Source organism: Callospermophilus lateralis, chromosome 11, assembly GCF_048772815.1.
Source record: "Callospermophilus lateralis isolate mCalLat2 chromosome 11, mCalLat2.hap1, whole genome shotgun sequence".
Lineage (NCBI taxonomy): Eukaryota > Metazoa > Chordata > Mammalia > Rodentia > Sciuridae > Callospermophilus > Callospermophilus lateralis.
The window spans coordinates 16,776,519-16,787,916 of NC_135315.1; the positions used below are offsets into that span (position 1 = coordinate 16,776,519).

Below are 11,398 nucleotides of genomic sequence, written 5' to 3' on the forward strand. Positions count from 1 at the left end.
ACTACCAAATACTTTGTAGAGAAAATAAAAGAAAAATCTAAATAAATAGAGAAAGATAACATGTTGACATTTTGAAATTCAGTATTCATGGCAGAACAAATGACTGTTATCCCCACATTGAACTGGAGTATCATTAGGTGTTTTGTTGTTTGGTTTTCATTCTTCACAAAAGCTTAAAAGACAAAACTCAGACCACCTACAATAAATAAGAATCAGATTCTCTCTGATGTATAACACTGGATGTAGAATACCGTGGAAGAATAGCTTTAAAGGTCGGAGAGGAAAGTAATTTTAAGTCCAGAAATTCCTGAAGGACCTATTGGGAAATTGAAATTAATGTAGAGCTGGGTGCTGTGGCTTACACCTACAATCCCAGCTGCTCAGAAGGCTGAGAGATCACTGGAGCCCAGGAGGTTGTGACCAGCTGAGCAGTGTAGCAAGACCCACCCCCATCTTGAGGGTGGAGGGGGAAATCTAAAGAATGAAAAGATAAAAAAATAATAGTGAAGAGTGCTCATTTCGGCAGCACATAAACTAAAACTGGAATGATTCTGAGAATATTAGTGTGGCCCCTGGGCAAGGATGATACACAATTTCCTGAAGCATTTCGTACTTAAAAATACATACCTAGGGGCTGGGGATGTGGCTCAAGTGGTAGCGCGCTCGCCTGGCATGCGTGCGGCCCGGGTTCGATTCTCAGCACCACGTACAAACAAAGATGTTGTGTCCACCGATAACTGAAAAAAATTCTCTCTCTCTCTCTAAAAAAAAAAAATACATACCTAGTGAGAAAAAGTTAAAGATTATAATTAAGTTCAAAAGATAATTGATTTGTGGTATATAACATTTAACTGCTCAGCTAAAAAATAACCTAGGTAACCGAGGTGGGAGAAGGTGAGGAGGCTACAAAGAAAGGACAGTATTATGTATTTCTTATTTGGAGGAAAGGTAATATAGTACTCCCTATAGTGCTTGGCAACACTGTCCTCCCTCTCCCACCCTCATCCCCCACTTCTATAATACAGGGGGCTGGGGATCAAACCCGGGGCTTCTTGGATGCTAGGCAAGCAGTACCATTGAGCTATGTCCCCAGTCCCTTTTTTTTTTTTTTTTTTTTTTTTGGTAAGACTGGTTGTCACTAAGTTTTCCAGGCTAGCCCCAAACTGGATATATCCTACCCTCCAAGTAGCCCCCTTTGTAGAATCTTTCTTTTTTAGTGGGGGGTGAGGTGGGATTGAGGTACCCAGTATTGAACTCAGGGGCATTCGATCACGGAGCCACATCCGCAGCTCTTTTGTATTTTATTTAGAGATAGGGTCTAACTGATAAGTCTACACTGATAGAAGATAGCAGGTTTTAGTCTCCAGAAGAATAGAAAAAGGATGTTCATCTATCTGTTAAACCAGTAAAGACAGCAGACTTAGAGAAATGCATCCTTGAGGGGGGACTCCATAAGTCTAATAAAAGGTGTTTGGAATTTCCACTCCCCTGCTTGGAACTTGAAAATGAAAAGGCAAGTAACGTGCTTGTAAGTAGAGGAACTATGTTTACCAAGGTTTTCATAGATGGATCTTCTATCTGACAGCTTCTACTTGTCAAGTCCAGGAGAGTCAGTGGTGAACACCCATCGCTTCAGGAAAGAGGAGCCCAGAGATCAGGTGTTTGGACTGACTTGCAGTGTTCTTTGTTTCTTGCAGATGTTCCCTCGAGCCTGCACTTCCAGAGCATGCTAAAGTCTCAATGGCAGAACAAGCCTTTTGACAAAATCAAACCTCCCAAAAAGTTCTCACTTAAGCACAGAGCACCCATGCCAGGCAGTCTGCCGGATCCAACTCGTAAAGACAGGCACAAGTTGGTCAACTCCTTCCTGACAACAGCCAGTAAGTTTCAGAGAACTGGGGAGTCCTCCAGAGTCCTAGTTATTTTTCATTCTTTTATGTTCTCAAGTTACTGGTTTGCCATGCCAGTGTGTTGGGTAAGGCAGTTGTATCACAGTCTACTACTTCTGCTTAGATTCTCTTAGATGGATTTTGGATGCTATTCCAAACACCATGGATCATGGGGAAGACCCAAAGTGTCCATTGAACAGTTGGCAGTGACATAGCATTGCATCCACCTGTCGGCAATGATCTTTTGTAGCCTGGTGTCACATTTCTCTGGTTATGGATTCCCTTTGCCTGTCCTAGCCATTGTGCTATTTACTAGAGGCTTCAGTCCCAAAGGACTTTCTTGCTGCCCTGAGTATATAGCGTTGACCTAGAGAGAACTTAAAGGCTCAAATAAAAGATTCGAGAGAAGGTGTTTCACAGCTCTTTTTCTGTTCCCCTCTTCAGAGCTGTCCCATCACCAAACCCGGCCTGACAGGACCCACAGGCAGCACTTAGACGATGTGGGGGCTGTGCCCATGGTGGAGCGAGTGACAGCGCCAAAAGCAGAGCGCTTGCTCAACCCACCGCCACCCGTGCATGACCCAAACCACAGCAAAATGAGATTGCGAGACCATTCATCTGAGAGAAGTGAAGGTAGGGCCAGGCCCGGCACCTCTACCTGCATTTGCACCTGCTCAGGGCTTTCTGGGGCAGCCCAGGCTTCTCTTAATTGCCCGCCAGCTTTGTCCTTTGCCTTCTAGGAAGGCTGAGTAGGGGGGCACTACTGCTTCTAAATGCAGGTCACTTCTTACCGCTGCAGCAACCTCTGCCAATTCCCCTAACTCCCATCACCAAGTTTGCTTCACCTTTTTATCCTCCAGGCTTAGAAAGCATTTTTACCTTTCATGCATATTGCTGGTGTTCCTTAGTGTGTATTTAGAAGTGAAGCTTGTTAAGATAGTTATGTACTCCTTTCTTTTCTGTTGACTTCTGCAGTGTTGAAGCATCACACAGATGTGAACAGTTCAAGCTACTTGGCTGCTGCCCACCATCCACCACACAGTCCCTTGGTGCGACAGCTTTCCACCTCGTCAGACAGCTCCGCACCCACCAGCTCTGGCTCACAGGTTACAGCCAGTGCTTCTGTAAGTACCTGTGTGTATCTGGCTGGGCATCCTCTGTAGGTTACCCCTCTTGCATGTGTCTCTGGGGTATATTATAGAGGGTAAGTTATGAAGCCCAGGACATTCGTGGTAACTCATTTTTAAGCCATAGTGGTGGTACTTAATCTGTTATTTTTCATAGTAGAGTTGAATCTCTGCTGAGCCACCCACAGGAAGCTTGATACTGAAGTAGACTATTAAGGTGATCTCTGACTGCTCAAGATTTGTGGAACTAAGCTTCAGACAGAAGTCTACAGTACCATGGCCTTAACTCTCTTGGCCCAAGAAGTGAGAGGAGGGAGATGGGCTTTGGAGATAGCTGTTGATTTCCTTATTTCTGTTCTTATGGTGAATGGAGGTTACTTCCAGTGAAAACTGGGTGTGAGGTATTGGAAAGGAAGGGAGTAAGCAGAGAGTCCCATGTTTTTTTTAGTTGGAGAGAACAGAGCTACAAATTCAGTAGGTCACTGTGGTTGTGTCCACATAGTACATTCCTAATGGCAGCCCATTTAAGGCACTCCTTCCCCTCACCCCATCTGCTTTGACAGTACCACATTCCATCCATCAAGCTGTTGGCAGCCATTTCAAACATTCTCATTAATTTTGTTTTAATATTTTCATCTCAAGCTGCACTCCCTTGAACACATACACTTGTAGCTTATTTGTATCCGTTAGAGTCCTTCATATAATAATTTCGATAACAATTATAACAGTAATAATAAAACTCTAGAACACTAATGTTTATTGTACACTTAACGACAGTGCTAAGTGTTTGATGTGTGTCATCCCTTTTAATCCTATAATACCCTTTGAGATGTAAGTGGTTTTATGAATTATCATGTTTTGGGCATGAAAACTAAGGCTTTCCAATGTTAAGTAAATTGCATAAAGTGAGGCAGCTTGTGAAGGGTTATAATTGTGATTCAAACCCCAACAGTGTGACTGCAGAGCCAGCTTTCTCACCATGACAGTACACAGTCTAAGGGTGGAGGCATTACTGAGGTGACTTAGAAAGAAAGCTCTTACAGAGCTTAGATCAAGAAACTTCTAAGCTCACAAAATGTGCTCCCTAGGCTCCTATCATCAGGTAGGAATTCACATTGTTCTTTTTTGCTTTTACGAATCAGACCATCTTTTCAAGAGGGCTTCTTACTACCTTTACTTCTTCACCTCACACATTCAATTATTCACCAGCATGGGTTTCAGATAATCAAAGAATTTAGAAGTCTCATTGTGATAGAAAAATATAAGCTATTAAGATCTGGGACTTGTTGAATATATCAGGCTTCCTGAGTCTGAAAAAATGTTAATCTGGGCCTGGATGCTTTGGAATTTTTACTTAATTTTGGCATATAGATTTTTTTTTAAAAAAAATATTTATTTTTTAGTTATAGGTGGGCACAATATCTTTATTTTTTAATTTTATTTTTATGTGGTGCTGAGAATCGAACCCAGTGCCTTACACATGCTAGGCGAGCGCTCTACCACTGAGCCACAGCCCCAGCCCTGGCATTTAGAATTTTGTGTATAGCACTCTGCTGACCCTTAATGCTTTCATTTCTATTCAGTGAATATGGATTTATGTAATAGTAAGCAGAGTGATTGGCCAATTATTCAGAGAGAGACTGGATTACACTGGAGAAATTATGGTGGGAGCAGGGTATTTGTGGTAGTGCTTTGCCAGAGTCATTGGTTGCAGTAGAATCACTTTAGTGGCTTTAAAAAATATATTTTTTTACCACAGCCAACCAACCTACCTACTCTCCTTTTCTCCTTTCTTGTTTTCTGATGTATAACTAGGTATAGGAACCACTTACTGTTCTCATTGCCTGCTGTCTACCTCTGACTCTAAATAGGAGAACGTAGTTAAGTTAGATCAAAAGAAACTGACAGAATGGGGGCGTCTAGGACAAAGATGAGAGGTAAAAGTTGTTCTTGGACAGTTCCACAAGCCACTTTGCCTGTAAGGTACCAATATCGGGCCCAGAAAGATTTGAGGAAAATACATACCTGTTTTCCAGCAGTTTCACGTTCTTGACCAAGGTACAGAGAAGGTTGAATCTCCTAAGGCACCCTTTCTTTGCGTTCTTTTGTGGGACATGGATGGAACTTGAACATAGATGTGGCAGTAGCTAAAGCTTTTGTGTATGAGGTCACTGATCCTTAGCTGTAGAACCCAGCCAGTCCAGATTTGCAAAAAATCTTTCAACCATTTTGGTTAAGCAGTTGCTGTAAATTTGAATTTATTGACAAGTCTAGTTGAGTTGATAGAGGAGGAGATAGAAGTGGAAAAGACTTTGTGGTTACCTGAAATCATAAATGACAGCAGCTGAAATCCTGGTCCAGGAAGTGCTAATTTTTAATATTCCCTGAAAATGTTCTAAGATGATGGGGTGAATAAACTGTACATCGCTTTCCAAGAACTGAGGATAGTTGTAGTTAGTTGTAGGGGAAATTCTGACCCTCCTTATCTTCTTTCACAAGCCCCTCCTCTGAGGCTTGGCCACACTTAGTGGTTTGAGTGTGAATGTAGCCTCTTAGATGTTTCCAGATGTATTGTTGCCATGGCAGCATGTTTGTCATCCCACTGTTTCCCTCACAGCTCAGTTAACAGTCTGTTTCAGGATAAGGTATATGCTGTATGGACAGAAGCAGCTAGTAGACTTTCTCTTCCATCTAAGAAACCAGGCCAGTTGGCTCCCTACTTCATTCCTTCCTGATATCTCAGCTACAATAGATACCCACCTCTGCCTCTGAAATTGGATCCTTAGAAGTTTCCCTAAGGGTTTGATCTTCTTCACTTCCCATCAGAGCACATTTCTTTCTTCAGGAATGGGAGTTGTGGATACTTCCTCCTCTTAAGTTTCCCTCATCTCAGTGATGCAACTGGAAGGCTCTAGGCTCTTTCTCCAAGTATAATAGGGGAAATTACCCAAGAGCCAAGCAGGTGGTGGTTGCAGATTTAGCTAAAGAGTTCAGATTATCAAGAGGAGGATGCTTTCATAACAACCAAGGTGAGATGGTCTGTTGAGAGGACCTACTCTTGGAGTGTCTTTCAGAGTAAGAGAATTCAGTATTTGTAACCCAGAAGTCATCACTAAGCAGAAACATTGCTATTTATAAGGTTCAGGAATAAAAGAGGGGAGTAGGGATTTTTAAAGGAGAGTGTTAATAGAGTTTTTATAGAGGAATAAAAACTTCAACAGCTGACCTAAAACCTCTGAATATTCACCTCTATAAAATGCAACAAATCTCTTTTCACATGAGCTCATGAAGGAAAAGGGGGCTAGTGGGGCAATATGAATGAAAGTTACTCCTTGGGACCATCTGGTATTTCCCCAAGGACTCTGCTCTTGGAGACAGTTTCCTAGGGGTGAGCCATGGCATTCACTACAGAGTTCTGTCTAAGGACCCAAATGCCTGATTATTGGTGATCCTGCTTATATCTTAAATGAATGATTTAACGTTTATAAAATTGTGCCTCTCTTAAAACATAACCTTTGTCTTAACAGCAGCCAGTAAGGAGGAGAAGGGGAGAGAGCTCGTTTGACATTAATAACATTGTCATCCCAATGTCTGTTGCTGCAACAACTCGAGTAGAGAAACTACAATACAAGGAAATCCTTACTCCCAGGTAGAAGACTTGAATAATCAGCTCCTCTCCCTTCTATTATTGCCCTTTTCTCCTCTTCTCTTCTGATCGACCTTCGGGTTCTGTCTTCTTTCAATCTCCCTCTCCTCACTTTTTTTTTTTTTTTTCTTGCTTGCTTGCCATATTAGGAATAGGACCCAGGGCCTCAAAACTGTTAGGCAAGCACATCCCCAGTCCCTTTTTTTTTTTTTTTTTAATTTTATTTTGAGACATGGTCTTACTAAAGTTGCCCAGGCTGGCTTGGAACTTGATATCCTCCTGCCTCAGCTCCTAAAGTATGTGGGATTATAATCATGTGCCACTGAGTCCACGGGGGTGTTCTGTCTTCTCTTTAAATGAAAGTCTTACCTAGGGAGTGAAATTGTTTGTCTATATAATTTTCTCTTGTTACATTATATGACCAGAGGTCACAGCCTGGCAAGCCACTGACCATGATTAGCATATAAACATGTTTTATTAAAATACTGCATTTGTTTTCAAATTCAAGGCAGAATTATTTCCAATTTTTGTTGATTTTATCTGTTACTTACATTCACATAATGGTACCAGTCCTGAATAGTGTTTGTCCCCTTTAAAGAGGTTCCCTTGCTTTGGTTTGTTAGTCTGTCATCTCCAACCCCAGCTTGCTGCATGTGTTTCTGGCCTTTGTGGGTATTTGCATATGAGGACTTTTTTTTTGAGGTCTCAGGGTTACAGAGGATGTGCTGTGATAGGGCTGAGCCTTCCCCAAGCAACCTGCCTACCATCTAATGGGACTTTTTTTCCTTCTTGGTTTTGCAGCTGGCGGGAGGTTGATCTTCAATCTCTGAAGGGGAGTCCTGATGAGGAGAATGAGGAGGTAATGGCATGGTCATACTCTCTTAGAAGAAAACACACTCTTGGGTACACATATTCAAGATGCCTCAAGACCTGTGGGTGTCAAGTGAAAGCTCCGTGTATACCTGTCCTGTCCAGGAAGAACCTAGAAAGGGGTGGGACTGGTTCTAGAATTGCTATATCCATACTTAAACTCAGCTTCCTGGGGGAAAGAGAGACTCAATGAAGCTGTTCTTTTGCAGATCGAGGACCTATCTGATGCAGCCTTCGCTGCCCTGCATGCCAAATGTGAGGAGATGGAGAGGGCACGGTGGCTGTGGACCACGAGTATGCCACCCCAGCGGCGGGGCAGCAGGTAATGGGGCAGGCACAGGTTCCCAGGGCCTGTGGAGGGAGGGTGGTAGATAGGGAGTTTGGGCCCTGCCTGTGTCCACAGAATTGCCAGTGCACAGGAGTGTTTGCTTTTCATATCATCTATTGACAATGTCCTAGAATTAATTACAAGTTTCTAGTATTTGTTGGAACTAGGAGAGGAATGTCTAAGTCAAATGCTACATTCTTGCTGAGTAGTCCCTGTCTGGTTCTCATAAATTATTGTGATTGCCTATGGCTGTTGAAAGCCAGTCATGGTGATTGAGCTGAAGGAGCTTTGAAGGCCTCACCACAAGTTAACCCTCTTTGAGTTAGTTCTCTGAAGTGGGAAACCACAGTTCACTATCTCACACATCACTATCCTGTTTCCATTTATCCGAGTTTGGACTAAATTCCCTTTTCCCGTGAATTCACTATGTGCTCTGCCAGGGATTAACCCTGGGCATTGTTTAGCCCTGACTTTCTCAGGATGATAGATGTACATAGTTCTCAGATGTTATGTTTTGTATCTCCTACTCTGGGCAGTAGTAGAATGAAGCAAGATTTGCTAAATCTTAAGAAAACATGCTGGTATCAGTCAGCATCAGTGTCTGTTGGTAGGGATGCTTTTTTCATATGTCCTCCTCACCCTTCACCCACCCAGAAATACACAGACAAGAACTCCTCCATTAGCCTACACTCACAGCTGCATTCCTTGGTGTACAGGTCTTACAGGTCATCAGACGGCCGGACCACCCCACAGTTGGGCAGTGCCAACCCCTCCACTCCACAGCCCGCCTCCCCTGATGTCAGTAGTAGCCATTCTCTGTCAGAGTTATCCCACGGTCAGTCTCCTAGGAGCCCCATTAGCCCAGAACTGCACTCGGCACCTCTCACCCCTATGGCTCGGGACACTCTGCGACACTTAGCCAGCGAAGACACCCGTTGTTCCACACCAGAGCTGGGATTGGATGAACAGGTGAGGTATACCACCTTTGCCTGGGGTTGGCAAAGTGGCGGGTGGAATCAGGAAGGGGTAGTACCTGCAGAAAATGAATCTTCATTTTTATGATTCCTTCTCCCCATTTGGAGCAAGCGGGATCATGCACTTCAAATTGATTTTCTGCAGGTACAAGGGAATTGTACCAACCATTGTTAAATGAGTGCCCACCCTGTGAAGGGTCTTCTGAATTGGTTCAGAAAATCCAAATAGACTGGTCATGGGCTTGGGTCCTCACCAGAGCAAATTGTCTGCCCACAGTCTGTCCAGCCATGGGAGCGACGAACCTTCCCCCTGCCATACAGTCCCCAGGCAGAGTGTGAGGACCAGCTGGATGCACAGGAACGGGCAGCCCGCTGCACTCGCCGCACCTCAGGCAGCAAGACTGGTCGGGAATTAGAGGTGGCACCCACCTCGCCTCCCATTGTCCCCCTCAAGAGTCGGCATCTGGCAGCAACAGTCACAGCTCAGCGCCCAACTCACAGATGAGCTGGAGATGAGAATCTAAACAGACTCACTAACTATTGGCATTAAAGCTTCAGAAATCTCTGCGTTTGATATTCAAACATCATATGCCGGAAATTTTCACAGTTTTTAGTGAATTTAAGGAATTTAGATCCTCCTTTGGTATTTTTTTTCCCCTCGTTTTGATTTTTGTTTTGTTTCTGTTTCCATGTTTTCTTGTCACCCACCTGAGCACTTCCTCTAGTTGGCAGACAAGTTCAGGATAAGACCCTACTGGCCTGGTCCTGGTACATCCTCTGCACTGTTGAATCACTGGACTTAGCAAAGTTAGATGATCACCCCTCTTCTTCATACCTGTGGGCAGGGTAGAAAGCCAAAGGGCAGAGGGGATGGAAAGCTCCAGTTCAGCATGGCCTTTTAGTTTAGGATGGGACAGAACAAGGGCACTCTGGGCTCTTACTCCCCTTCCCTCCCATCTGTGGCTTGGCTAAGCTCTAGTGTTTCTGGCTGGGTCCCCCTACCCCCACTTTGGTTTTCTATGCTGGAGAACCCCATCAGAGCCTCTTTGCCATAATTGCCCTTTGTCACCCAGGTCTTCAAGACCTGTTTTTAGTTTCATCTGCATTTGGTCATCTCTTAAGTCTTGACTCCTTAACTGCAGTAACCTGGCTGCGGCTGCTCAGGTTCCCCCATCCTGCCCCTTCCTGCCCTTCCTGTCTGCTCCCCATGCCATGCACATACCCACCCACATCAGTCCTCCCATGTTGGCCTGGTCTGTGAAGATAGGGTCTCCTTAACCTCATCCCCACTCCCCTACAAACTAGGAGACTGGGGATGCGAGCAGCCATCTCCCCTGTGTAATTTTGCTTTCACTGACTGGTTCACTTTGTCATGTTTCCTTCACCTCTATTTCCCTGTCAGTGTCAATTAGACTCTTCCTCTTTCATGCTCCCCTTGCCTGTGGAACATTGTCTGGACCTAGCTGTGGTTTTCATCACTCCCCATCACCCTCCTTTGTTAACCTTGTGCCTGTCTCATGTGTAATCACATCACCAAAAAGGGGGCGGGGGGAAGGACTTTTTTTTTCTGCCATTTTGTAATCGTATAAAAATTATAGGCAAAACTGCTTAATGGTTGGGGTTTTTTCACAATTTTCAACATTAGTGATTTTTTTTTTCTGTTTGCAAGTTAAAGGGTTTGTCATTGTTTCTTTAAACAACAATAATGCACCATATCCCTATGCATAAAGTGCTTCTTCTATTTATAAGGTTGAAAATTCTGAATAACCCTTTTAGCATTGTAAAAAAAAAAAAAACAAAAACAAAAACAAAACAAAAAAAACCCAAAAAACAAAAATTAAAAAAAAAACTTGTATTTTGTAAATATTTTCTTTTCCTGCTTTGAGCTGTGTAATGGCAGCGAAACATGTAGCTGTCTTTGTTCTATAGAAATGCTTTTCTTCAGAGAAGCTGATCTTTGTTAATGTCTTGATTCTGTTCGCAAAGCACAGACTAGTGCTTAAAAAAAAAGGAAGAAAAAATGAAAAAAATAATAAAAAAAAAAAGAGTTACAGAATGTTGGGTGTCAGCCCTTTATTGACCTACGAGACTTTGGTGTCTGTGGCAGTGATGGTAACTCTGGAGGCAGCTCTGCTGGAGCCAGACTTTGGGGAGTCTGGCTGGCTCTGAACCTTGGAGACCTTTGTCTTCTGGGAGCATGGCAGGTTCATGTGATGGTCATGAGAGAGGACATGATGGTTTTCACTGAGATGAGGGGTACCAGGAGGAGAGAGGCCAGCACAAGACTGTCTGCTCTTACTGAGTGAAAGCAGTCCATCTGTGGCCTCTCGGTATTCTTTCTCTAGTGAGGCCAGCACTGTATGTATCTAAATCTAAATTGTTCTTTAATGAAGATTTTACTTTTCACCATTTGACTTTTCTGGAGTTGGGAGTCAATGAGAATATGTATAATTTTAATGGTACCTAGATTGTTTCTTTGGCCTGCCACCTAAGAGATGACAACATATTTCTCCTGAGGAGGCTAAGTGCTTGATTTCCTTTGTAGAAGACGAATGAGTGGGTGG

General features: G+C 43.4%; 1 protein-coding gene and 1 non-coding gene across 5 annotated transcripts in view; both read left to right on the forward strand.

The window, feature by feature from the left end:
- Kansl1 (KAT8 regulatory NSL complex subunit 1) overlaps positions 1-10,839 on the forward strand; it is a 187,576-nt gene extending 176,737 nt beyond the window's left edge. For 2 of the 4 annotated variants that reach the window (XM_076870010.2, XM_076870011.2), the window contains exons 9-16: positions 1,698-1,880; positions 2,334-2,522; positions 2,865-3,013; positions 6,544-6,665; positions 7,464-7,521; positions 7,742-7,854; positions 8,577-8,829; positions 9,112-10,839. In XM_076870010.2, coding sequence (XP_076726125.1) covers positions 1,698-1,880; positions 2,334-2,522; positions 2,865-3,013; positions 6,544-6,665; positions 7,464-7,521; positions 7,742-7,854; positions 8,577-8,829; positions 9,112-9,339 — 1,295 coding nt within the window. In that variant the 3' untranslated portion in view covers positions 9,340-10,839. The remainder of the gene's footprint in view (positions 1-1,697; positions 1,881-2,333; positions 2,523-2,864; positions 3,014-6,543; positions 6,666-7,463; positions 7,522-7,741; positions 7,855-8,576; positions 8,830-9,111) is intronic. The other 2 variants (XM_076870013.2, XM_076870014.2) reach the window with 2 other exon arrangements.
- On the forward strand, positions 511-617 carry LOC143411042 (U6 spliceosomal RNA). Its single transcript, XR_013092770.1, has one exon. It is a non-coding gene; the product is annotated as a U6 spliceosomal RNA (small nuclear RNA).
- Positions 10,840-11,398: the final 559 nt, after the last annotated feature.